A 26,762-nucleotide genomic window follows, 5' to 3' on the forward strand; every position below is an offset into this window, starting at 1 on the left:
TGGTCAGACTGTGCCTGGAGTACTGGGTCCAGTTCTGGTCAGATTGTACCTGGAGAACTGAGTCCAGTTCTGGTCAGACTGTACCTGGAGTACTGAGTCCAGTTCTGGTCAGATTGTGCCTGGAGTACCGGGTCCAGTTCCAGTTATCACAATACTTTTCCCCCCACAAATGTACTTTATTCGTAAAAATCTGTAAAAGAATACCTTACAAAACAGCTCAAAACAGCATCAAGTTGACATTCCAAAAAGTACAAAGGAAATCAGTTTTCTTCAATACAGGAGTGAGTTGCTCACAATCCTTCCATTCCATTTTATATGTCCCAATACAGTATAAATATAAAAGTAAAGGATTAACTAGACTGACTTGGTCACCTAAGACTATCCTTCTCTATATATTACAGTACTAGTAGTCATCAGCAGGCGCCTACTAAACAGGGATCAGTAAGCCAATTTAGATGCAGTGACCACTGAACTGTTGATTTAAGACTGACCTTAAAGCAATGGCCGGTTTAAACAATAAAGCTAATTGATCAGCTGACAACAAGTGAGTTCTATAGAAGGATAAATCATTGCCCTTTTTATGCAGCAGAAGATTGCTTTGGAATGAAGATTTGTAGTTAGTGGTTTAGCATGGTGGAATATTAACAAGAATGAAACAATCAATTAGACAACAGAGTCGGGAGGTTTACCCAGTCTCTAGAAAACCAAAGTTGTTGATAAGGGGAGAAGCTCAATAGAGCTGATGAAAGGGCACAGACCTGAAACATTAACTCTGTTTCTCTCTCCACAGATGCTGCCAGACCTGCTGAGTATTTCCAGCATTTTCTGTTCTGAATTTCATAAACAGAGCTGTATTATTTAATGTTGAAATGTGTGCATTGGCACATGGAAGGGGTACAAAAAAGGTGTAAGAAGTGGGTTTTGGAACAGAGACTCAGGATTTGAAGGTCTGCGGCCTGTATACTGAGCTCAGAACTGAAAGACTTTTGAGCAACACCCCCCCACCCCAACACACCAACTAAACTTGCAAAGCTTGGTCATAAGTTCTGCCTGTTAGATCTAAGTTTAATAAACCTATGAAATCCGACATTCAATGTTGCAAACTCTACTGATTTGAGGAGTAAATTAGAAGGAAGAACACACACTCAATTACCCTTTCCCCAACACAGAGCTTGCAGGTAGAGAGAGGAGGGCAATGAGCAGGATCCACTAAGCAAGAGGGAAAGGCTCCAGGAAACCAAACTGAGAAGCTAAGATGACTCAGCTTTGAAAAGAGGACGTGTAACAGGATTCCTTATCAAGGTACAAGACACTAAAAGGCAGCCGCAAAAGTAAAACCAGATGCAATACACGTTAATATGGCAGGGCTCAAGTGCACGGGCCTAGGGTTTTGAAGGGCCAGTTAAAGACAGATGATCAGAAGAATTTCTTAACACGGATCTTGATCTGAATTACCAGGTTGAGATCAGGACATTGAGTTCATGTAGGAAGCAGCTAGGAGACGATGGTAGAGTTGGCATTCTGGTGGGATGAGATCAAATGGGCTAGAGGGGCCTTTTCATCCAAACCCACCATGTGGAAGGAACTAAAACTGACATTCAATACACACCACGCAATGTAAAATGCAGACAATGAACATTTCAACTTACCTGCCACTCAGCACCATCGTATTTAAATGAACTTTCGTATCTGACAGAAAGCTTGGTGGCATTTTCTAGGTCACTTGGTGGTTTCCAAGCCCAGATGGAATTAATGAAACCAATCCCCTTCAATGTCAGAGTCAAGTTAGTCGGGGGCGGGAGAGCCACTGCAATGGAATCACAACAATCACTGAGCATGTCCGCTTCACACCCAAATATTAGACATAGAAGTAGCAGTCGGCGAACACAGCTAGCAACAGAGGATCACTGAATGATTACCTGTCTTTGGGAATGGCATCCATGGTGGCTCAGCTCTGGGTTGGTGAGGCAGCAGTATCGGCAGATTCAAAGGTATCAGCCTTTGCTCAGTGGTAGCACTCATGGCCCCAGAGATGTAAGCATAAAATCTTGGCTAACACTCCATGTGCAGTGCTGAGGGAGTGCTGCAATGTTGAAAGTGTTTCTTTTCAGATGAGACATTAAACCCAGGCCCCATCTGTTCTCTCAGGTGGACAGATAATCTGCATTATTTTGAAGAGCAGTGGTGTTCTTGCGGCTGTTCTAGCCAATATTTATCCCTGAACCAAAATCACTGTAAAAATATTGATTATCATTTCTCATGTCCTGGACAACAACATTTGCAGTAAGTGTTATCAGCTGGAGCAGCTCGAGCTCTGGGTATTGGAGCGTGATCAGCAGCTGGAGTCACTGTGCTGCATTCGCAAGGCTGAGAGCTATGGGGATAGTACATTTCTGGATGTGGTCACTCCACAGCTTAAGGGTGTGCAGATACAGAGGGAATGGGTGACTGCCAGGCAGTAAAGGAGGACTAGGCAGGTAGTGCAGAAGTCTGTGAATACTGATGAGAGTGATGGTTCATTTGGGGAGTGCAGCCAGAGCCAAGTCCACAACGCCATGGCTAGCTCAGCTATACAGGGGCACAGGAGGAAGATTGCAAAAGCAATAGTGATTGGGGATTCTATAGTTAAGGGAACAGACTGGCATCTCTGCAGCCGCAGACGTGAATCCACGATGGTATGGGGATGGTATTCCCCCAGTGCCAGGGTCACGGTTGTTACTGAGCTGCTGCGGAGCTTCTCTGAGGGGAGAAGGTGAACAGCCAGAGGTCGTGATTCATATAGGGACCAATGACATAGGTAGAAAGAGGGATGAGGTCCTGCAAGCAGATTTTAGGGATCCAGGAAAGAGACTGGCTAGCAGGACCTCAAAGGTAGGAATATGCAGATTACTCCCAGTGCCACAGGCTAGTGAGTATGGAAATAGGAGGAGAGAGCAAATGAATGTATGGCTGGAGAGATGGTGCAGGAGGAGGGGGGCGCTTTAGACACCTGGGAGATTGCGACAGATTCTGGATAAGGCGGGACATAGTTAGTTTGATCTCAGAGTAGGTTAAAGGTTCGGCACAACATCGTGGGCCGAAGGGCCTGTACTGTGCTGTACTGTTCTATGTTCTATGAACAGGCCAGAGAGGTTGCACCTCAGCAGGGCCAGGAACAATGTCTCCATGGGGCAGTTTGCTAGTGCTGTTCGTGAAGGTTTAACCTAATTTGTCAGGAGAATGGGAACCAGAATGTAGCACTAGGAAGCATAAACAAGCTGTACAAAGGATTGGGAGAGACTAGAGTAAGAAATAGTAACATGTTAGGTCAGACAAAGAGGGGATGCAATAAGATCGAAATTAAGTTTACAGTGCATGTATGTATAAGCACTAAGTGTGGTAAATAAGGTTGGTGAGCTGCAGGCGTGGATAGCCACACGGGAATATGATGTTGTGGTGATAATGGAGACCGGCATCAAAAAAGGGCAGAAACTGGGTACTGAATATTCCTGGATACAAGGCGTTCAGGAAAGATAGGGGAAGAAAAAAAGGATGAGGGATGGTTGCAATGATTAACGAGAATATTACAATGCAGGAGAGAGAGGATGTCCTAGAGGCGTCAAGGACAAAATCTATTTGAATAGAGTTAAGAAATAATAGAGGTACCATTACACTACTGGGTGTATTCTATTGGCCACCAACTAATGGGAAAGATATAGAGGGGCAGCTTTGCAGGGAAATTACAGAGAGGCACAAAAGCTATACAGTCATGATAATGGGGGACTACAAATTATCCTAATATAGTCTGGGATAGTATTAGTGCAAAGAGCAAAGAGTTTCTCAAGTATGTACAGGAGAATTTTCTTGCTCACTTATGCTTCCAGCCCCACGTAGCAGATGAAATTTCATGCAGAGAAGTGTGAAGAGATACATTTTGGTAGGAAGAACAAGGTGAGACAATATAAAATATGAATCATAAGAAATATGAGCAGGAGTAGGCATTTAACCCCTCAAATCTTCTCCGCCATTCAATACGATCATGGCTGATCTGATTGTGGCCTTAATTCCACTTTCCTGCTGGCCCCCCATAACATTTGACTCCCTTGCAGATCAAAAACCTGTCTAACTCAGCCTTGAATATATTCAATGACCCAGCCTCCACGCTCTCTGGGGAAAAGAATTCCCTCTAATCTACATCTTAAATGTGAGACCCCTTATATTGAAACTGTGCCCCTTAGTTCTAGATTCCCTCACGAAGGGAAATATCCTCTCAGCATCTACCCTGTCAAGCATCCTCAGAATTGTATATGTTTCAATATGATCACCTCTCATTCTTCTAAACTCCAATGAGTATAGGCCAACCTGCTCAACCTTTCCCCATAAGATAACCCCTTCATCCCAGGAATCAACCTAGTGAACATCTCTGAACTGCCTCCAATGTCCCTCCTTAAGTAAGGAGACCAAAACAGTCCACAGTACTCTAGATGCAGTCTCGCCAATGCTCTATACAGTTGTAGCTTTTATACTCCAACCCCCTTGCAATAAAGGCCAACATTCCATTTGCCTTCCTAACCACTTACTGTACCTGCCTAACTTTTTGTGATTCATGTACAAGATCCCTCTGTACCACAGATTTTTGCAATCACTCTCCATGTAAATAATTTTCTGCTTTTTTATTCTTCCCGCCAAAGTAGACAACTTCACAGTTTCCACATTATATTCCATCTGCCAAATTTTTGCCCATTCACTTAATCTATCTATATCTCTTTGCAGACACTTTGTGTCCTCTTCACAACTTTCTTTCCTATCGATTTTGTAGTGAATTTGGCTACAATATACGCAGTCCCTTCATCCAAGTTATTAATATAGATTGTAAATAGTTGAGGCCCCGGCACTCACTAGTTACAGTTTGCCAACCTGAAAATGACTAATTTATCCTGACTGTCTGTTTTCAGTTAGTTAGCCAATCTTCTATCCTAGCTAATATATCACTCCCAACACCATGATCTCTTATCTTGTGTAGTAACCTTTTATGTGGCACCTTATTGACTACCTTTTGAAAATCCAAATACATTACATCTACTGGTTCCCCTATATCCACCCAGTTTGATACATCCTCACAGAACGCCAATAAATTTGTCAGACCCAATTACCCTTTCATAAAACGATACTGACTCTACCTGATTGCACTATAATTTTCTAAATGTCCTGCTACTACTTCCTTAATAATGGATTCCAGCATTTTCCAAATGACCGATGTTAGGTTAACTGGCCTATAGTTTACTGCTTTCTGTCTCCCTCCTTTCTTGAATTGAGGTGTTAAATTTGCAGTTTACCAAGCTGCTGAGATCTTTCCAAAATCTAGGGAATTTTGGAAGGTTACAACTAATGCAAGCATTATCGCTACAGCCACTTCTTTTAAGAGCCTAGGATGCAGGCCATCAGGTCCAGGGGACTTGTCAGCCTTTAGTCCCATTAGTTTTCCTAGTACTTTTTCTCTTGTGATTGTTTTAAGTTCCTTCCTGCCTTTTGCTTCTTTATTTTCTACTGTACTTGGAATGCTTTTAGTGTCTTATACAGTGAAGACAGATATGAAATACTTGTTCAAAGTTTCTGTCATTTCCTTGTTTCCCATTATTAATTTTACAGTCCCATCCTCTAAAGGGACCAATGTTTACTTTAGCTACTCTCTTCCTTTTTATATATTTGTAGAATCTTTTACTGTCTGTTTTTATATTTCTTGCTCATTTACTCTCATGCTCTAATTTCTCCCTCTTTATTTTTTGTCATCCTCTGCTGGTTTCAAAAATGTTCCCAATCTTCTGGCCTCCCACTAAACGTCGCAGCATTGTACACCTTTTCTTTCAATTTGATACCATCCTTAACATGAATGGTGCAGCCTTCTCATAGAGTCTTTCTTTCTCAAAGGAATGTATCTTTGTTGAAAGTTATGAAATATCTCCTTAAATGTCTGCCACTGCTTCTCTACTGTCTTACCTTTAACTTATTTTCCCAGTGCACTTTAGCCAACTCTGTCTTCATTCCCTTATAATCACCTTTAAGTTTAAAACACTAGCTTCAGACCCAGAATTTTCACCCTCAAACTGAATGTGAAATTTTATCAGGTTATGATCACTCTTACCTAGAGGATTCTTTACTATGAACTCATTTATTAATCCTGTCTCATTGCACATTCCCAGCTCCCGGGTTGGTTCCACAATGTATTGTTCCAAGAAACTGTTCTTAATACACACTATGAACTCATCCTCCAGGCTACCTTTGCCAATTTGATTAGTCCAATCCATATGAAGATTAAAATTGCCTGCGATTATGGCAGTAGCTCTCCTTCAAGCACATTATTTCTTGATTTATACTGTACAGGGTAGCTACTGTTAGGGGGAGCCTATAAACTACTCCCACCAGTGCATTTTTTCCTTTCTATTTATATCTCCACCTAAACTGATTCTACATCTTGATCTTTCGAGCCAAGATCATTTCTCACTACTGTATTGATCTTATCCTTTATTAACAGAGCAACCCCACCTCCTTTTCCTTTCATCCTGTTCTTCTGAAATGTCAAATACCCTTGAATATTTAGTTCCAAGCCTTGGTCACCTTGCAACCACATCTCTGTAATGGCTATCATATGCCCATTTATTTCTATTTGTGCTATCAATTCATCCATCTTGTTATGAACGCTACATGCATTCAGGTAAAAAGTCTTTAATTCTGAATTTTTAACTTTTTTCCCTACTCTGACCTTATTTGCTGGTACACTCTTATGTTTGTACACTCTGTTCCCTCCTGTCACACACTGGTTATCATTACACGTATTGCTACCCTGCACTATTGCCTTGCCCTTTTTCAATAACTTTCTACACGGAAAGTCCAGGTAACTGTCTTTGGACACACAATCTACAGAGCCAACATTTGCATTCTGGGAAGCTTGAGGGCCACTTCCCAAATATGTCATTTTAACCACTTGCAATTCAAACAAGACTTAATGAGTGCAACCACAATATAAACTAAATGATACAATTTCAAAAGGGGTTCAGGAATAGAGACATCTGGGCGTATATGTACACAAATCTTTGCAGATGATGAGGCTGTTAAAAAGTCATATAGGACACTAGATGAAAGGTCACAGACCTGAAACATTAATTCTGTTTGTCTCTCCACAGATGCTGCTAGACCTGCTAAGTATTTCCAGGACTTTCTGTTATTATTATATAGGACCCTTGGCTTTATTAATGAAGGCATAGCAAACAAAAGCAGGGAAGTTATGATAAACTTTTATAAATCACTAGTTAGGCCTCAGTTAGAATATTCTGGCCAATTCTGTGCACCACATTTTAGGAAGGATGGCAAAGCCTTGACAAGAGAGCAGAGGAGATTTGTTAGGATGGGACCAGGGATGAGGGACTTTGATTATGTGGAGAGACTACAGAGGCTGGGATTGTGCTCCTTTGAGCAGAGAAGCTTAATGGGAGATTTAATAAAGCGGTTCAAAATGATGAAATTGATGAAGTAAATAAATAGAAACTGTTTCTACTGTCAGGGGGGAGTCAGTTACCGGAGACACAGATTTACGGTGACTGCCAATAGAACTGGGATAGATCACAGAATCGCTACAGCACAGAAGGAGGTCATTCGGCCCATCGTGTCTGCACCGACTCTCCAAATGAGCAATTGAGTTTTTTTCACACAGTGTTGTTATGATCTGGAAAGGGTAATGGAAACAGATTCTTCAGTAACGTTAAAAAGAGAATTGGATAAAAAACAGAAAAGTTTACAAGACAGGAGAAAGGACACAGGAGTTGGGATTAATTGGATAGTTCTTTCAAAGAGCCGTGCGATTCTATAAGATTGGGGGCAACGCATTTATTAATGATCTTCCACGAGGAATTGAATGCCAAAATTTGAGGAGGGATAGGAAGGAAAGGTGAGAGGGATAGCAGCATTAATTCGAGGCAATATTATAGCACTAGAACAGAAGGAATTAAACAGAGAAGTGAGCCAATTCTTGTAGATTGAGCAAATCACATTCTTGGAAGTATATTACAGATTGCTGGAAAGGGAGTGAAATTTGTAGATAAATTAGAGAGGAAGTCAATATTAGATTTGTTTCCCGCAAGCTTGTGCAATTCATTTATGTATTAACAGGAGATTTATAATTGCTGGGAATTTTATGTATTCAAAACAAATTGGGATAAGGGTAAGTGTTTGCAAAAGAAAGAATTTGCATTTGTATAGCATCTTTCATGACCTTAGGATATCTCAAAGCACTTTACAGACAATTAAGTACTTTTGAAGTGTAGTCACTGTTGTAATATTGGAAAGATTGTGGTGAAAAAGGATTTTCTTCCCCAACGTGATCAGGGCTATTTTCTCGGATAATATGTTGCCTCTCCTACAAGAAAGGAAAGAATAGATGGTCTAATTCTCATACATGAATTCTGAAAGTAGGCAATCTAAAAGTAAGGGAACATTTAGAGAGTAATGCCCACAATATTATTCAGCGAGTATAAAAATAGAAATGAGAAAGGGAGAGTTGCGTACAAAGGTATATGGCTGAAAAAAGGCAAAGTTCAGTGGGTGAAAGAGATTAAATGGAAAGAAAAACTAGCAACTGAAGTTAATGGGAATTATTTAAACAAGAGAAGAAAAGATCACAAATCAAGTGCATTGTGGTTGGAAAAAAAAGATAAATGTGTCGAAGATTAGATTTCCACACCTGAATAGGGACATTAGAGCACAACTGGAACTAGTAAATGGAGCAGTTTGTGCTTAGAGGGCAGGTGATGAAATGGAAACTGGGACAAATACAGGAAAGCTACAAAAGGGAGATTCAAAAGGTTGGGAGGAAGCATGAGACAAAAAAACTTAGTAAAATAAAAAGTGGGTATTGAAAAGGCTTTCTATAGTCATGTTAATAGGCAAAGGTTGGACAAAGCCCAGGTAACGTCAGTAAGAGATAAAGGAGACAGGTTTGTAGTGGATAGTGAGGGAATGGCAGATACTCTAACTAAATAACAGGGGATGTAGAGCTACGAAAAGGTAGGTGTAGAAAAGTTAGTGGAGCTTTGTTTTTTAAAATAAAGCTCTGTGTAAAGTTCTTTGAAGAAACATCATTAAAGGAGATGCAACGGATGTGCTTTGTATGGATTTCTCTCTTCATGTGGGTGTATTGAAAGCATTTGATAAGGTAAGATATGAGATTTATGGCGGAGATAATGACACATGGAATAAGATACAAAGGACACAAAATACAAAGAGTAGCAGTTCCAGGAAGGTTGTCAGACTGGGAAGGTGGTGAATGGTGTTCCACAGGGATTTGCTTTGGGACTGCTATTATTTATTATGTTGAATGAGTGAGCAAACTCAAAGCTGTTCGTGACATCAAATTGATAGACAAGGCAAATTGTCTCAAGCCCATGAAAGACTGCAGAAGGATATCGACAGGCTAGCAGGATGAACAGGAAAGAAGCCTGTGTAGCTCCACATAAATAACTGTAAGGAAAAACACATTCTAGAAAATAGAATGCAGAACGAGTTTTAATGAAATATAACAGAGGGACCTTAATATACAGGGACACATGCAGTAAAGGGAACAACAAAAATAAATGAGGATATTATCCTTAGATAATGAAGCCATGCATGCCCACAAGCAGCACGATCTGTAAACTATTTAGGCTTGGGCTGCTAAATGGCAAGTAACATTCACACCACTCAAATGCCAGGGAATGACCATCTCCGACAGGATAGAGTCTAACCACATGCCCCAGACATTCAATTGCATTATCATTACCATCAATATACTGAGGGTCACCATTGACCAGAAACTTATTGGAGCAGCTATATAAACACAATGGGCTGGATTTTAAGTTGCCAGCGGCGGCAGCTGTAAAAGATGGCGGCCCGCGCGGGCGGCTTTCTTTCCGCGGAGCCGGCGCTACCTTATATACAGCGCCTCATTAACATGGTCAGGGCGGACGGACCCCACCCCATGATGAAATGGAGGGGGCGGACAAGCTGTCCCCGGCAACAGTGTCCGGTGCCACTGCGCAGGTACTGGTGCCATTTTTAAAAGGCTTACAGGCCTAATTGGAACAGTGAATTTAACATTATTAACAAGAATAAAAAAAATCTTTGCAGCCCCTCTCCCACCCCCACAATAACGTTACATGTTATTCCTGTCTTTTCCCCCCCGCAAAATACTTGAATATATGACCTTCTCCTCCCGCAAAGTTCAGAACCTTTGACCTTTACCCCTTCCCATCACTCACTAGACCAATCAAGTAAGTTTGACTCCGCTCCCCGCCTCCCACACTAATAAATTTCCCTCCTCCCCCTCCCCGACAGGTATTGCGCCTCGTTTCCCCAGATGGGGATTCAAAGGCTCGGCGATGCCGTCCGCCAGGATGAAGATCGCAGCGGCACTTCAGGAGGCGACAGGAACGTCATTAATTCAGGTAAGTAAATTAATCGGAATATTTAAATGACGGTCCCGTTGCCGAGTGGCGGGGGGCAATCACAAGGCCTTGCCACCGGCAGCAAGATCGGGACGGGCCCTGCCAGCGTCAAGGTCAGTGGCAGGCCTCATCTCGGGAAATCTTCATGCCACTCCCCTGCCCCATGCCACGGATCCTGACGTCGAGGCCCCTATAAAATTCAGCTCAATGACTACAAGAGCAGGTCAGAGATTGGGTATTCTGGGGCGAGTAACTCACCTCTTGATACCCAAAAACCTTTCAACAAGGCAAAGTCAGAGTGTGACGGAATACTCTCCACTTGCCTGGATATGTGCAGCTCCAACAACACTCAAGAGCTTTGACACCATCAAGGATAGAGCAGCCCACTTGATCGGCATGCCATCCACCATCTTAAACATTCACATCCACCACCACCAGTGCACAATGACTGCAATGTGTACCATCTACAAGATGCACTGTAGCAATTCACCAAGGCTCCTTCTGCAGCACCTTTCAAACCTGCAAACTCTACCACCTAGAAGGACAAGGGCAGCAGACACATGGGAACACAACAACCTGCAAGTTCCCCTCTGCAGTACACTGTAATGAACTGGCTTATTGTATTGCAATATCTTTTTTATACTGCATCTCTGCTGCCCTCTCTGTTTGAGGTGTAAATAAAGGTTGCTCCCAGTTAAGACCTCATGTAGTTTTATTCTGAATACACAACAGAAACATGACGACGAAAATTGATTTAAAAAAAAATCTCATTCAAGAGATTACAATCTGAAGAACATCCTGACACACTTTTTGGAACTCCCAAAGGCAATTTTGAGGAAGTTTGAGTGATTTGAAAGATCACTTTGTGTGTCTGCAATTTGTGTTCAGGTACAACTCAGTGAGTATATAATTTTAAAAATATGGCACTGAAAGCATACTTTGGGACAATGGGGGAATTCAACCCTAACAAAGAGGACTGGTGTAATTATGAACAAAAGTTACACATTTGGCTGTAAGCAAATAAAATCCGAGCTGAGAATAAGGTGAATGTTTTCCTCACCATGATGGGACTGGATGTGTTTGAGGTGGTGTTTAATCAATTGCTGCCCATGAGACCCCAGTACTTTGGACTATTCTGAAATTAATAAGATTCTGGACTCATATTATGGCACAAATAAGAAGGAAATTGTACTGCGAATGGCATTCTATGGAAGGAAGCAGTTGTCAAATTAGTCTATTGCAGATAATGTTCTTGAATTAAAGAAACGTTCTCATCACGTGGGTTATGCTGCGAACTTGGAAGTCAACCTCAGAGACACACTTGTTGGAGGTCTAAAGAACAGTAAAATCCAGGCCAAACTTTTGAGTAAAGGCAATAAGCTGACATGGAACGAGGCCACAGATGAGGCCACAGCCAAGGAAATGGCAGCAAGAGAGAGCTGCAGATTGCAAGGAAGTTGTTTTCTTAAGCTGGCAGGGGAGGTCTACTGGAATTCAGCAGTAACCAGTCAGCCACGTTCACCGACTCTGAGTCAGAAATTTAGGTGCTATTGTTGCCATGGAAGCTACCAACCATCCAAATGCTCCCATTTCCAGTCAAAGTGCTATGCCTGTGGGAAAGTCAGTCATATCAAAATGGCATGCAGGAGTAGAGGAAATAGTGATGCTCCATGTTGCAGGGAAGCTCCAGGACACAGCAATGCACCAGGTCGAGGTCTTGGTAGACATAAAGCTAGTTCAGGATGTCCTTGCATGCACATGTGATAAATCTGGAAACAGAAGTTGAGGTTATCGAGCAGGAAAATCAAGAGTTGTACTGAGAGAACAAGGAAAACAGAACATCGAAGTTGAGAGAGAAAAGGCTGCAGATATAATTCCAGCACCCACAGTAAAAATGAAAATTGGAGATTCACAACTTGGGTTCATTGGTGATACAGCTTAAGCAGCGTCTGTTATCTGGAAGGAGAATACAAGAAATCCCTAAAACTGGTGTGAAACTGACCAGTTATTCCAAAAACAGTGTTCCAGTATTAGATGAAGTGAGGGTTAAGGTGGAATACAATGATGCATTCTATTAATTGACATTGATAGTAGTAGGAGGGAACAAGGTTTCCCTGTTGGGAAGAAATTAGCTTAACAAAATATATTTAAGCTGGGTTAAGTTACTTACAGTTAGTATCAGTAAGAGTATATCTGACATTGAGAAAGTGAAGACTGATTCATTTTTAGCCCATGAGTTATCTATAAATTACTTTACCTACACAAATGACATACCAGTATTTGCCAAAAAAAAATTCTGAATAAACTCACATGGATGTGGTGTTTAGTAAAGTACTCAATTATGTCATGAATGGCTAAAGAGTGTGATGGTGAGAAATTGCAAGAGGATTTCACACAGAGATATGAACTATCTTCTGTGGGTTTAAGAGTCATTCTTCCACCAAGACTGTTAGAGGAACTTAATCAAGAGCACACAGCGATAGTCTGCACGAAAGCTGCAGCAAGAAGCTATTTTTAATATCCAAAGGTAGATAGAGATATTGAAGGGTTGGTGAAAAGTTGTGAATGTGTCTCAGAATGAGAAATGATCCAACCAAAGTTCCTTTCATTCCATAATAAAAGCAAAATACTGCAGATGCTGGAAATCTGAAATAAAAACAAGAAATGCTGGAAATACTCAGCAGGTCTGACAGCATCTGTGGAGCGGGAAGCAGAGTTAACGTTTCAGGTCAGTGACCCTTCATCAGAACAGTGACCCTTTCATTCCATGGTCCATCACCAGAAAACAGTAGAATGTCAATTTCTTTGAAGTAGAAGGGAAAGAGAATTTTGTTTTTCAAATAGATATGGCAAGTGGATAAATGTTGAGTCTATGTCCAATACCACAAGTGACAAAACTATTGAGGTTTTGAGAAGTTGGTTTGCAATTTGTGGGTTGCCAGATGTGTTGGCATCAGATAATGGTTCATACTTTACATCAGAAGAATTTGGAATATTTCTGAGTAAGAATGGAGTCAAACACACTCTAACATCACCATATCACCAAGCATCGAATGGTGTTGCAGAAAGAAGTGTGTAAATTGTGAAGAGGTCTTTGCAGAAGTATTTGCTAGGTGACAAGCTAGGCAGTAATTTCCATGTGTCTCTTTGACATCAGCTAGACAATTTTCTGCTCTCTTACAGAATAACCCCACAACAGGTTGCTCACCTTACGAGTTAGTGATTAAACACACTCCTAGGATAAAGTTTAGTTTGCTTAAGCCTGACGTCAATAACAAAGTAAAAGAAAAGCAAGACTGAGCGAAGATGAGTCGTGATACTCAAGGCATGAAATTAGAGAGTTCGCTGCTGGTTAGAAGGTCAAGGTGAAAAACCACCGAGGTGATAACGAGAAGTATGTGTTTGGAGTTGTTGTAAAAAGACTAGGTACATATCTAGTGAAAGCTGGAGAGAAACTCTCTCAGGGTCATGTAGATATTTGCTTGAAAGAGAAAATCTGAAAAAGTGAGGGTGTGAGAAACCTCCTCTAGTCCAAATTCCTACAGTCCCAAGAGAAAGTCAGAATGAAAGTTTGCCCGTATCTGAGAATCCATTGTAACGCATATTGGAGGAGGGATGATACAACATTCACGCAGTAACTCTGAAGAGTTATGAAAAAATGGACTTTGTCTTTAAAAACTGAACCTATATTTTTTTTTAAGTGAACAATGGTCCAAAATGGCTGCCAAAGAGAAGGGGATGAACCTTTTGTATATTCCAATAGTCTGACAAAGACAAAGGACAAATCTTCAAAGCCAGGAGGTGATAATGAAACCCATCTCACTCCTATCATAGAAACAGTCCAGAATTTAATGTCTTCTGCTAAAACAAAGGAGGTGTAAAGAAGCCATGTCCTGGGTCATTGTGCGATCACCATGGGAAATAAACCAGAATGCCTCCTAACAGGAGGTAAGAAGTGACACTCTCACCTTTAAAATAGACAGGAAGGAAGAGAGACTGACCCAGAAGGTGAAGCTACTTGTAACTGCTGACATTCCAGAAAGCACATGTCCTGCTGGAAAAACTCCGAAATCATACAACAGAGAGAGAGAGCTATAAGTGACCATCTTCAACAGAACCTCCAATCAAGAGAGTACTTTACAATCATCACAGGCCTGCAACCCTCTATAACTCGAGTCTCAAGAGAATTCAACAGGTTTATCGTAACCCTTCCCCCCACTAAAACCCACCTACCACTTTCCTTTCTCTATTTGTTTCTTCATTTGTGTGTGCATGCGCCTGCGTGAGAGAATGCCATTGCAACAATTTCAGGACAAGCTGTATTGATCAATAAACACATTACTTTGTTTTTTTAAAACCTACAAGAAAACCTGTCGATGTCTGTTTATTTGAAAAGATACAAAGGGGCTAAGCTGTAATACAAAAACACATTGCTGTGGTCAGGTGGGGAGTTGAACAGTGGGAGCCACCCACATCACACCACGTGGCCGTAACAAATTGGGGGCTCAAAGCCAGGATCTGAACCGCCAGATAAACGAGAGATTTGGAAAATGGGAGCTCTAAAATTGTGGAACAGGTTTTCTTAGCTTAGCTACAGAGGTGGGAATCACTTTCTGACAAAAAAACAAAGAAACTTGAACTGGTGAAAGGTCTGGACAACCATTTTAAACTTACCCTTGAACTAGAAGAAAGCCTAGAATCAGAGTCTGAAAAAATAACTTTAGCTAGAATCTAGTTACAGTTATGAAGGGTAGAGCGGCAATTTCAAAAGGAAAAGGAAGACAGGGAGTTTCAGAAGGAAAAAGAGGAAAGGGAGATGCAAAGAGAGGAAGCAGTGAGAAGGTTGAGTCTAAAATGGCTGAGAGAATTTTGGGCTCTCCTCTTACAAGTTAAGTTGTGCGTAGGGCTCATGAAGCTTTTTCCCTGTTATCAGAAGAAGGTTCCTCTGATTATGAACAATCTAAAACTACAATTCTAAATGCATATGAACTGGTACCGGAAGCATATGGACAGAAATACTGACACGCGCAGAAAAGGCTCTGTCATGCAGGCCCCCACCTGCCAAGACCGAGGCACACATTATTTCTCCACATGAACATTAAAACTTAAAATTGTGGCTGGGAAGAAAAGAGAGCCTATCACAAGGAATTGCCAAGCCCCTGACAGGAAAGATATTTGCATGCTGGCAGACAATGTTGGAACAAAGGACCCAGTCCCTGTTTCTCCAATACACAGAAGACCGGGTCAGGCCAGTTTAGTCACATGACTAACTGGCTGTTTGAATTTTAATTTGCTGAAAGAAACTGAGAAAGGTGTTTGCTCCTAGACTGAGAACATCTCTCTCCTGTCTGCTCTAATCTCACTCTCACTAGCTTCGGAAACCATTGAAGACACATGAACCCAAACGAGAGAATAGTCTCCTACAATGAACAAGGTTGAAGAAGAATACTGGGCCCCAACGAAAAGCAAGACTACTTACAAAAAGACTACAGTGAGCCTGAAGCAAAGTAAACAAGAAACTCTTCTGATATGGCCTCAAACCGCTCCATTTTATTTTTCTCCTGCTTTTTTCTGCACTTATTTGCATGAGCGTATCGTATATGCATGCTAGCATGGGGCGTGGCATGTATCTGTAGACGTTAGGCGAATTCGAGTTTAACTTTTAATAGATTTCATTTTTCCTCTTTAAACCTAAGAAAGCCTGTTTATGCTCATTTCTTTGCCTTATAATTGGAAAGTGGGGAACAAGGATTCACCAAGTGGGAGCTCAAAACACTGTGTGTTTAAAAATTAAACCCTGTTACAATAAGACCAGGTGAAGACAGCAAAAGACCTCTAGACACCTTTCTCACCTGGTTGTAACAACTCACACAGACTTCCCTTGAATTCGAAAAAAATCGAACATATGGCTTTTGATCGCTGGACACAATCTCTCAAGCTGGAACCCTGATATGAAAATTTGAGAGAAATTATGTCACTGGAAGAGTTTAAAAATAGCATCTCAAGTAGTATAAGAACTCACATTGAAGAACAAAGAATTCGCAGAGTGAGATAAACCACCGCCATGGCAGATGACTTTGATCACACACATAAACCCTCTATTCAGAGAAAAGTCTTTCATGATAATTCCTAGAGGTTTGGAAAGGGCAGAAAGTGGGAAAGTGATAAAAGATGGGGTGTTAGCGACAGAGAAACAAAAGGTGAGCACACAAGAAAACCTCCACCAGGAAGGAAAGAAAATGCAGAGGGCAGAAATGTCTACCACAGCCTTTGTGTTCCCATTGCAGCAAAACTGACTGCTGGAAGTTAAAGGGAAAGCCTATTAATCTTGTAGGGGTGCACAAGGTTAACAAAGAAAAGGGTGCCCCACCAGATCCATCTGTGGCCCTAGCCATGGGAAAGAACCCCACAAAGAATACTGCCATAGGTAAGGGAAAAGTAGAGAAAATTCCTGAAGACTATCAGAATTTCGTTTTAAAAGGAACAGTGTCTCCATACCCCTCCAGTGAGGCAAGTAAACCCATTGTCTGCATCAAGACACTGAGGCCATTAAATCCTTTGTGCTGGGTAAAGGAATGACCTTCCCACCAGAGAGCTCACTAAAAGCAAAGGTTCTGGTAAAAGGGATTGAAGCAGGATACATATCTGTACTCCTTTATCGGGTTCACTTGCAGTGTGACGTGGTTTCTGGGCCAGTTAGTGTAGGGATTGTCCCTCGTCTACCTGTGGCCAGATGAGCCTTGCTACTCAGCAATGATTTGGCTGGAGGTAAGGTGGTCACTGCCCCAGTGATATTAGACCAGCCAAATGAGGCCAAGGACAAATACAGAAGGAAGTTCCTGGAATCTTTCCTCCCTGTGCAGTAATCTGAGTCGCATCATGAAGAGTCAGGAAATCCAGAAGGCTCTTTGTCCACCAAACAAAAAGGTTCACCGCAGGGTACTCAAGAAGAATCCACTGAAGAACTTGAGGATCATGACCAAATTGAATCCGTATGCCAAGACAGCACAACACCGTGCAATCCTTCTGCAAGAAAAGAATCGCAAAGCCAAGCTGGAGAAGAAGCAAAAGGCAGCGGCCTAAATATGAAGCTCCTGTTTTACAGATTTGCTCACATTGCCATATGGATTCAGTCTAAATAAAATCTATTTAAAATATTAAAAAAAGCAAGAGCCATGGCCAAGCCACCTCCCCCAGAGAGAGCTAAGCTGGGAAATCAGCCGGATGAGGTCTGGCAGCTGAAACTTTTTCCAGAAATTTAGGAGAAATATATGACAGACCTGCCACAATTGAAGCCCAAAAAGCAGACCCTGATTTAAAAAGGATAGCACAGACAGCTTATTCTGAGGCAGATGCACAGAAGCTGCCTCAGCGTTATTATTTAAAGAATGAAATTTTAATGAGGAAATGGAGACCCCCCCCACAGCGACCCACAGAGGAGAGGTGGACAGTAGTTCATTAAATTGTGGTTTCCCCTAAATACCACAGAAAGATTCTGCAAATTGCCTATGAAATCCCCACGGCTGGTCACGTGGGTATCCGAAAGACCCAAGCCTGAATTAACTGGCACTTTTACTGGCCTCAACTCCACAAGGATGTGGCTAAATTCTGCCAGACCTGCCATACCTGCCAGATTATTGGGAAACCACAACCTCCCATTAAACCTGCACCACTGATCCCCAGTTCTGCTTTCGAAGAACCTTTCAGCAGAGTTCTAATCGATTGCTTGGGACCCCTACCCAAAACCAAGACAGGTCATCAGTACCTGTTAACTATCATGGATATGGTCACCAGATTCCCAGAAGCCAGACCCTTGAGGAAAATTACTACCAAAACCATAGTTGAGGGGTTAACCCAGTTCTTCACCAGATACGGACTCCCCAGAGAAATACAGTCCGATCAGGGAACTAATTTCATGTCCCGAATGTTCCAGGTCATACAAATCCTCAGTATTGACCAACTGAAATCCTCAGCTTATCACCCCCCAATCACAAGGGGCTCTGGAACGGTACCATCAGACCTGAAAAAATATGCTCCGAGCATATTGCAGTGAATACCCATACGACTGGGACAAAGGAGTAATTTTCTTGTTGTTTGCTACCAAGGAATCCCCCAATAAAACTTTCGAATTGATTTTCGGACATGAGGTGAGAGGCCCCTAAAATGGATCAAGGAAAGGTTTCTGGAGCAAAGAGAGGGAACCACAATACTAAACTATGTGACCACCCTCCAGGAGAGACTTTCCCAGAACTGTGCGGTATTGATTACCGAAAGGTCAATTCAGTTACAAAGACAGATTCATACCCAATCCCCCGTTATCAAAGACTGCATAGATCAGGTAGGAAATTCCTCTCAGAAAAAACTGAAATGCAGGCACATAAGAAAACTGCAGTCCGTGAGTTTAAACCAGGAGTCCAGGTTCTGCTGCTGCTTCCCCATGCAGGGCGAACATTTAAAGGCCAGTCTTAGTGGCCCATATAGTGTCGGGAAAAAGGTAAATTAATTAAGCTACTTAATTAACACTCCTGACAGAATGAAAAAAAGACTGTGTCATATTAACATGCTGAAAAGATACGACAGCTGGGAACTAGACAGATCAGTAAGTGTGTGCCAGATAGTAAAAGTGATAGAGAAAGCGAACAGTAGTGGGGATGAACTGGATGAGGACAAGAACGTTGAAAACTCAAAGATTGAACCCCCTGCTGTTAAATGGGAAAACATTAGACACAATGCTGGACTATCTTTCCGAACAACAGAGACAGGGCCTAATCGCATTATTAAAGCAGTTCAAGGAAGTCTGCAGGAGCAAACCGGGTAGCACACCTTTAACAGTACACCATGTGGAGGTAGGAGAAACCCCAGCAATAAAACACAACCCCAACAGATTGAACACCGACAAGCTAGCTCAGACCCACCAGGAAATCCAGTACATGCTGGAAAATAATTTAATCGAACACAATCAGAGTATCTGGAGATCTCCTATAGTATTAGTTACCGAACCTGATGGTTCAACCAGGCTCTGTATTGATTACCAAAAGGTCACTGCCAAGTACTAATGACCCTGCAGGCAAAGGAAATCTCTGCCTTTGTTAACTCCTACCCCCCCGATGGCTTATTTCAGTGTAAAGTAATGCCCCAGCCACATTCCAAAGGTTAATGAATCAAGTGATAGCTGGTTTAAATAACTGTGTTGTTTACCTCAATGACCATCTAGTTTACAGCAACACCTGGGAAGACCATTTAAATCATTTACAGTGGCCACCATGGCAAAAAGTGAATTCGCCAAAGCCAAAGTTATCTTGGGCCAAGGATGAGTGTTGTCAAGGACAACAAAAGTGCAGGCCCTGGTGGATTTCCCCATTCCAAAAACCAAGAAGGAAATCATGCACTTCCTAGGAATGTATCGCAAATTTGTTCCAATTTCAGCACCTTAGCTGCTCCCCTGACAGACCTGCTAAAGGAAAGTGCAAAAGTAGTGTGGTCAGATCCGTGCCTGCTGGAATTCGAAACGTTGAAGGCAATTCTAAGAAACAACCCAGTACTGGCAGCTCCGAATTAAAATGGCCATTGATGCCAGTGATGTTGGAGTAGGTGCCATCCTACTCCAGGATGATGATGGAAAGACCAATTGGCGATTTCTCAAAAAAACTGAACAGACACCAAAAGAAATACTCCACTTATAGAAAAGGAAGAATTAGGGCTCCTCTTAGCTCTTCAACAGTTCACAGCTTATGCCAATAACGGGCACAAAGAGATTCAAATTCATATGGACCACAACCCACTCACCTTCCTGGAAAAATTCAAAGTAAAAAATGCCAGGCTTTTTTTGATGGAGTTTACTCCACCAACCATTCAAGTTAAAACGTTCACACATAGCGGGGACAGACTGTCCAGAATGAAAAAGAGCACTGTGTAAATCAATTGATATCAGACTCAGGGCTGGAAGCCTGAGGAGTAAATGAAATGAATGTGTGAAGTGATGTGATCCTAAACTGTCTTACTGTTTCTATTCCCTCTTTCTAAAACCCCCCCAAAAAACATAAAAAAGAAATCCAAGGAATTGCATTTTTCCTTTTTGGGGGAAATATTATGCACATCGGAGGAGTGCTGATACAACGTTCACAGAGTAACTCTGAAGAGTTATGAAATCATGGATTTTGTCTTTAAAAACTGAACCATTTTTTTAAAAGTGAACAATGGTCCAAAATGGCCACCTTAAAGAAGGGGATGAACCTTTTGTACATTCAAACAGCCTGACAAAGACGAAGGACAAATCTTCAAAACCATAGGGGGATAATGAAACCCATCTCACACTTATCATAGAAACATTCCAGAATAGAATGTCTTCTAAAATAAAGGAGGTGTGAAGTAGCCACGTCCTGCACTGTTGTGCAATCACCTTGGCAACAAAACCAGAATGTCTCCTAACAGGAGGTGAGAAGTGACAGTTTTACCTTTTAAAAAAAAAGACAGCCAGAAAGAGAGACAAAGGGAGGGAGAGAGAGAGAGAGACACTGACCCAGAAGGTGAAGCTACTTGTAACTGCTGGCACTCCAGAAAGCACATGCCCTGCTGGAAAAAATCCAACATCTACGTCATACAGCAGAGAGAGAGCTGTAAGTGGCCCACCGTCTTCAACAGAGCCTTCAATCAAAGGGGAAATCTACAATCATCACAGGTTGCAACCCTCTATAACTTGATTCTCAGGAGAATTCAACAGGTTTATCATAAGCCTTCTCCCCCTGCTAAAACCCACCTACTCCTTTCTGACAATTTCAGGATAAGGCATATTGATCAATAAACAATTGATTTTCTGCTTTTTAAAACCTACAAGAAAACCTGTCACTGTCTGCTTATTTGAAAAATAAAACACAAAGGGGCTAAACTCTGCATACAAGTACACTTGTTACAGTCAGGCAGGGAGTTGAACAGTGGGAATCACCTACGTCACACCACATGGCCGTAACACCACCGGTACAGCAAAGTGAGTCAGGGCCTTTGATTAAGACTACTCAATCACTTTCGCAGCCTCAACCATTAAGTGGAGTTGGTAGTCAAAGTCAAAGTTCAGCATCGACACAGTCTGAAATGTTGGGAGAGGAGAGTCAAGCTAATGGAAATTGAAGAAGATACACAAACAGAAAGAGGAAGAAGCCAGATAGGTTAATTAACTGTATGTAGGAAAGAAGATGAAATACTTTGTTCTTTTCATTGCTTCTTGTCAATGATAATATTTTTGTTATATACTGGTGTTAAGGAAAACAATGTTTTAACATGTGAATTACTCTGGAAATATTGGCTATATATGTTTTCATTGTGATTACAGTAATAACAGGCATGCAACCCAACCTGTTCAATTTCAGAGTATTATTGTATTCTGGGAAATTATGTATAAGTATCATTTTACATTTTAATGTAAAAACTTTTTTGAGTGGGGAAGGAGTGTAGTATACTGTATTAAACTGGCTTATTGTATTGTAATATCTTTTGGATATTGTCTCTCTGCTGCCCTCTGTTTGGAGGTGTAAATAAAAGTTTTCGGCATGGCTGCTCCCAGTTAAGACTTCATGTGGTTTTACTCTGAATACACAACACCCTCCAAGTCACACACCATCCTGACTTGGAACTCCCACCCTAACAGCACTCTGGGTATACCAAAACATGGACTGCAGCAGGTGATTCATCACCACCATCTCGAGGGCAAACAGGGATAAGCAATAACTGATGGCCTTGTCAGTGACACCTACATCCCGTGAATGAATTTTTAAAAATGACAGAGGAAAGTAAGTTTTTTGGCAATAACGAAGAGTTGGAGCCTCTTGCGAGGCCGGATCACCTTTAAAAGCGATTTCGTGAGGCCTCTGGTGGTGGAAGGGGTTATAGTGTTCCCAACTCTGGTTTGCTGTTTTTCATCACATGACCTCACAACTCCAATGCCCCACCCTCATGCACCCCTCCCCCATTGATTAGTTTAGTTTAGTTTAGAGATACAGCACTGAAACAGGCCCTTCGGCCCACCGAGTCTGTGCCGACCATCAACCACCTATTTATACTAATCCTCCACTAATTCCATATTCCTACCACATCCCCACCTGTCCCTATATTTCCCTACCACCTACCTATACTAGGGACAATTGCTAATGGCCAATTTACCTATCAACCTTTGGCATGTGGGAGGAAACCGGAGCACCCGGAGGAAACTCACACAGACACAGGGAGAACTTGCAAACTCCACACAGGCAGTACCCAGAATTGAACCCGGGTCGCTGGAGCTGTGAGGCTGCGGTGCTAACCACTGCACCACTGTGCCGCCCATGTCTGTCCTTGATAAGCACTGCCTTCCCACACCAATCAGAAAGACAACACATGCTTTGTGACCCAATTGGATGATTCATGACTGTCAGTTTTTCCCTCACTGTGATATATTTGAATGCCTTTATGATTGTTCTCCTGGGAACTGTGTGTGGGAGATTAACCTTTAATCCCTGCAGGTTCCGGGAAGTTCTGGGAGGGTTGGCCAGCATAAAGGGTAGGAGATATAGGGTTGTGGGGGTGAGTACCTATGAACCTAGTAGTCCGACTGAGAACAGTTAACATACTTTTCAAAAAGAGTGCAAGAGTAAAGGACACTCGTATGTCAGACTGCAGCTGCAATACGTCTTCCAGGTGTTAGACGAGGTGACTAAAAAAACATTGGTGAAACCAGAAACATTGTAATAGTATGTGTGAAGTGGTTAAATGGGCTGCTTTGAGTGGGTGTGTATGGTACATAGTACTGAAGGAGAAAGTTCTTTATATTTGGTTCAGTGAGGGACTGACAGGCACAGTGAGTCCTCAAACATACTTTTCATCGACAGTACTCGCATTCCAATTTTGTCCACACTAATAACCAACAGTAACTTGCACCTTCAAAAGCAGGAAAAGCTCTGGTGAAAGGTCACAGACCTGAAACATGTTTTTCTCTCCACAGATGCTGCCTAACCTGCTGAATATTTCCAGTATTTTCTGTTTTTGTTTCAGATTTCCAGCATCCATAGTATTTTGCTTTTGTAGTAAACGTCCCAAGGCACATCACAGGAGCATTATTAAACAAAATATGACTCCGAGCCACATAAGCAGATATCAGGTCAGGTAACAAGAAGCTTGGTCAAAGAGGTAAATTTTAAGGAGTGTCTTAAAGGAGAGAGAGAGGTAGAGAGAGAGAGAGGTTTAGGGAGGGAATTTCAGAGCTTAGAGCCGAGGCAACTGAAGGCATGGCGACCAATAGTGGAGCGATTAAAATCGGGGATGCTCAAGAGGCCAGAATTAGAAAGAGTCACAGAGTCACACAGCACTGAAACAGGCCCTTCGGCCCACCGAGTCTGTGCCAACCATCAACCACCCATTTATACTAATCCTACATTAATCCCATTTTTCCCCTACCACATCCCCACCACTCTCCTACCACCTACCTATACTAGGGGCACTTTATAATGGCCAATTTACCTATCAACCTGCAAGTCTTTGGCTGTGGGAGGAAACCGGAGCATCCGGCAAAAACCCACGCAGTCACAGGGAGAACTTGCAAACTCCACACAGGCAGTGCCCAGAACTGAAACCGGGTCGCTGGAGCTGTGAGGCTGAGGTGCTAACCACTGCATGAGCCCAAATAACTCGGAGGGTTGAGGAGATTACAGAGATAGGGAGGGATGAGGCCCTGGAGGGATTTGAAAACAAGAATAAACATTTTAAAATTGGCTGAAAGTGCTTATTCCACTTATTAATGCGTATGGAGAGTTCTGAAATGCATATTGATAAGGCATGCAATAATGCGAGTTCAGAGTCTGTGTCGAGTCAGCTGTGGCTCCATGGTAGTTTTCCCACCTCTGAGTCTAAAGAGGATGGCCAGAATTTTACATCAGCATGGTGGCCCTGCCCACCAGCAGGGGCAGGTCCGCCTCCGCCAGGCCTGGGAGTCAAGCGATGATTTTACATGGCCCAGGCCCTTACTTGGCCCCGGGTGGGACTTGCGCCCTGATCAGGAAGTCCCGTCTCCAAGAGCGGTGGCCACTGCTGGGACTGCAACCAGGGAATGGAACAAGAGGGATGCTGGCCCTGGAAAAAAGGCAAGTTTATGGAGCCTTGCCAGGGACAATCGGCCGTGCCCCGGCGAGGCAAGGCAAGGCAGGGTCAGTTGCGGGGAAATGTATTTCGGTGGGGGTGGCTGGACTGTTGTGGGGGGGGGGGGGCCTCCGTGTACCCGATCAGGAAGCAACCCACCCCCCAGCCCGCAAGCAGGCTGACAGGTTTTACTGGGAGGCCTCCAGGGCGGCCTGAGCTGCCCGCCCGCCACTGGTATTTTTGAGAGGAGGTCCTTAAGTGGCAGTTAGTTGGTCACTTAAGGGCCTTAATTAGCCTGAGGTGGGCAAGCCATTTCTCACCGCTGCCGCCCATTCGTAAAATTTCTGCGGGGTGGGAAGGTGACGGGAATGGCCCCCCGTCTCGCACTCAATTTTATGACCCTCCCGCCTCCAGCCCGCTCCTGCGGATGGTTGTAAGACTCCAGGCTATGGGTTTGAGTTGTACTCCAGGCAGTCACAGTGAGTGGGTCTCTGAATACTGGGTTGAGGTCTGGTGAGGTACTTGAGTCTGATGGGAGTGGAATGATAATTCGTCCCCCGTATTGGATCTAGCAGTTCTCCTGGAATGGATTGTAAATCAGACTAACAAACTGTTCACTGAAGGAAGGCTATGCTATGGGAAAAAGCCAGGCTGTAATGTCAGTAAAAGAAATGGGTTGTTTCATGTGCTATGTGGCACAAAAAATGACTGAATGCTGTTCTTACATTAGGAATGTGGAGTCAGGCTCAGGGGGCATATTGAGCTTTGCTCTTAACATGTGAACCCCACAAGAAGTAATCGAGTGGGCCAAACACCCTGTGTTTCAGAGCAGATTCATAGACCCATATTTCTATAGATCGTGAATGTCATTGGTCCCTGGAACAAAGGCTTGTTTAGAGTCTAGAAGAGGGCAGGCAAGAACATGTTGCCAGTGGTCAGCTCTCTAGTGTAATGCTGTAAGGAAACTCCACCCAGCAGCTAGCTATGTGACATAAGAACATAAGAAATAGGAGCGGGAGTCAGCCATACGGCCCAATGAGCCTGTTTTGCCATTCAGTGAGATCGTAGCTGAACTTTTACCTCAACTGCACCTCCCCACATTATCTCCAGTATCCAAAAATCAAATGCTCTCCATCATGAATATACTCATGACTGACAATTCACAGCTCCCTGGGGTACAGAATTCTAAAGATTCACAACCCTCTGAGTGACGAAATGTCTCCTCATCTCAATCCTAAATAACTGACCCCCTACTCTCAGACTTTGACCCCGAGTGAAACTCTCCAGCCAATGAAAACAGCCTCTCAGAATCTACCCTATAGAGCCCTCTCAGAATCTTACTTGTTTCAATGACACAACTAGCTACGATAAAGAACACTGCTCTGAGGTTCTCTAAATATTTCTGGGGCTGTTCTAATGAGTATGTGTCCTTTAACACTCATTCTGTTAATATGGACAATTTACAATAGCTCCACAAAAGGACATTGCCTTCCCCTATTGTGTTTAACATGGAATCGGCATGAACTGGGGAGAGGAGGAACTGAAGAATGGCTTCTGCCAAGGTCCCCAAACCCTCACATCAGCCTGAGCACCAGGAGCACCTAAAACCTGAAAGAAATCAGACAAATGTTGGAAGTAAGACAGCAGGCATCTGCAAAGGGAAAAGATGGAACGCCTCTTTATGTATCAGCTGTGTCTCAATTGGTAGCACACTGACCTTGAAGTCAGAAGGATATGAATTTGAGTCCCACTCCAGAGACAAGCAAAACAATCTAGGCTAACACTACCAGTGCTATACTGAGGGAGTGCTGCACTGTTGTAGGTGCCATCTTTCAGATGAGGCATTAAACCAAGGTGCTGTCAGCTCACTCAGTTGGATGTAAAAGATCCCATGGCACTATTTTGAAGATCAATTGTTATCCCTCAATCAACATCACAAAAACAAATTATCTGGTCATTATCACATTCCTGTTTGTGGGATCTTGCTGTGTACAAATTGGCTGGCGTGTTTGCTACATTATAACAGTGACTACATTTCAAAAGTACTCCATTGGCTGTAAAGTGCTTTGGGACATCCTTTGTTGTAAAGGTACTACATAAATACAAATTTTTCTTTTGTGTGGCTCAGTGTCAAATATTGTCTGATAGCGCTCCTGTGAAGCACCTTGGGACATTTCATTTCATTAAAGGCATTATATAAATGCAAATTGT

At 42.6% G+C, this 26,762-nt stretch overlaps 1 protein-coding gene across 2 annotated transcripts in view; it reads right to left on the minus strand.

Moving 5' to 3' along the window:
• Nucleotides 1–26,762, minus strand: part of LOC137377801 (interleukin-13 receptor subunit alpha-1-like) — a 75,114-nt gene that overhangs the window by 42,225 nt on the left and 6,127 nt on the right. Inside the window, exons 1-2 of one of the 2 annotated variants that reach the window (XM_068047869.1) lie at nt 1,920–2,215; nt 1,650–1,807 (exon numbers count right to left, since the gene is read on the minus strand). In XM_068047869.1, coding sequence (XP_067903970.1) covers nt 1,650–1,807; nt 1,920–2,022 — 261 coding nt within the window. In that variant the 5' untranslated portion in view covers nt 2,023–2,215. Of the gene's footprint in view, nt 1–1,649; nt 1,808–1,919; nt 2,216–26,762 lie in introns of those variants that run through there. The other variant, XM_068047870.1, reaches the window with a different exon arrangement.

The sequence above is a fragment of the Heterodontus francisci genome, chromosome 15 (assembly GCF_036365525.1).
Source record: "Heterodontus francisci isolate sHetFra1 chromosome 15, sHetFra1.hap1, whole genome shotgun sequence".
Classification (NCBI taxonomy): Eukaryota; Metazoa; Chordata; class Chondrichthyes; order Heterodontiformes; family Heterodontidae; genus Heterodontus; species Heterodontus francisci.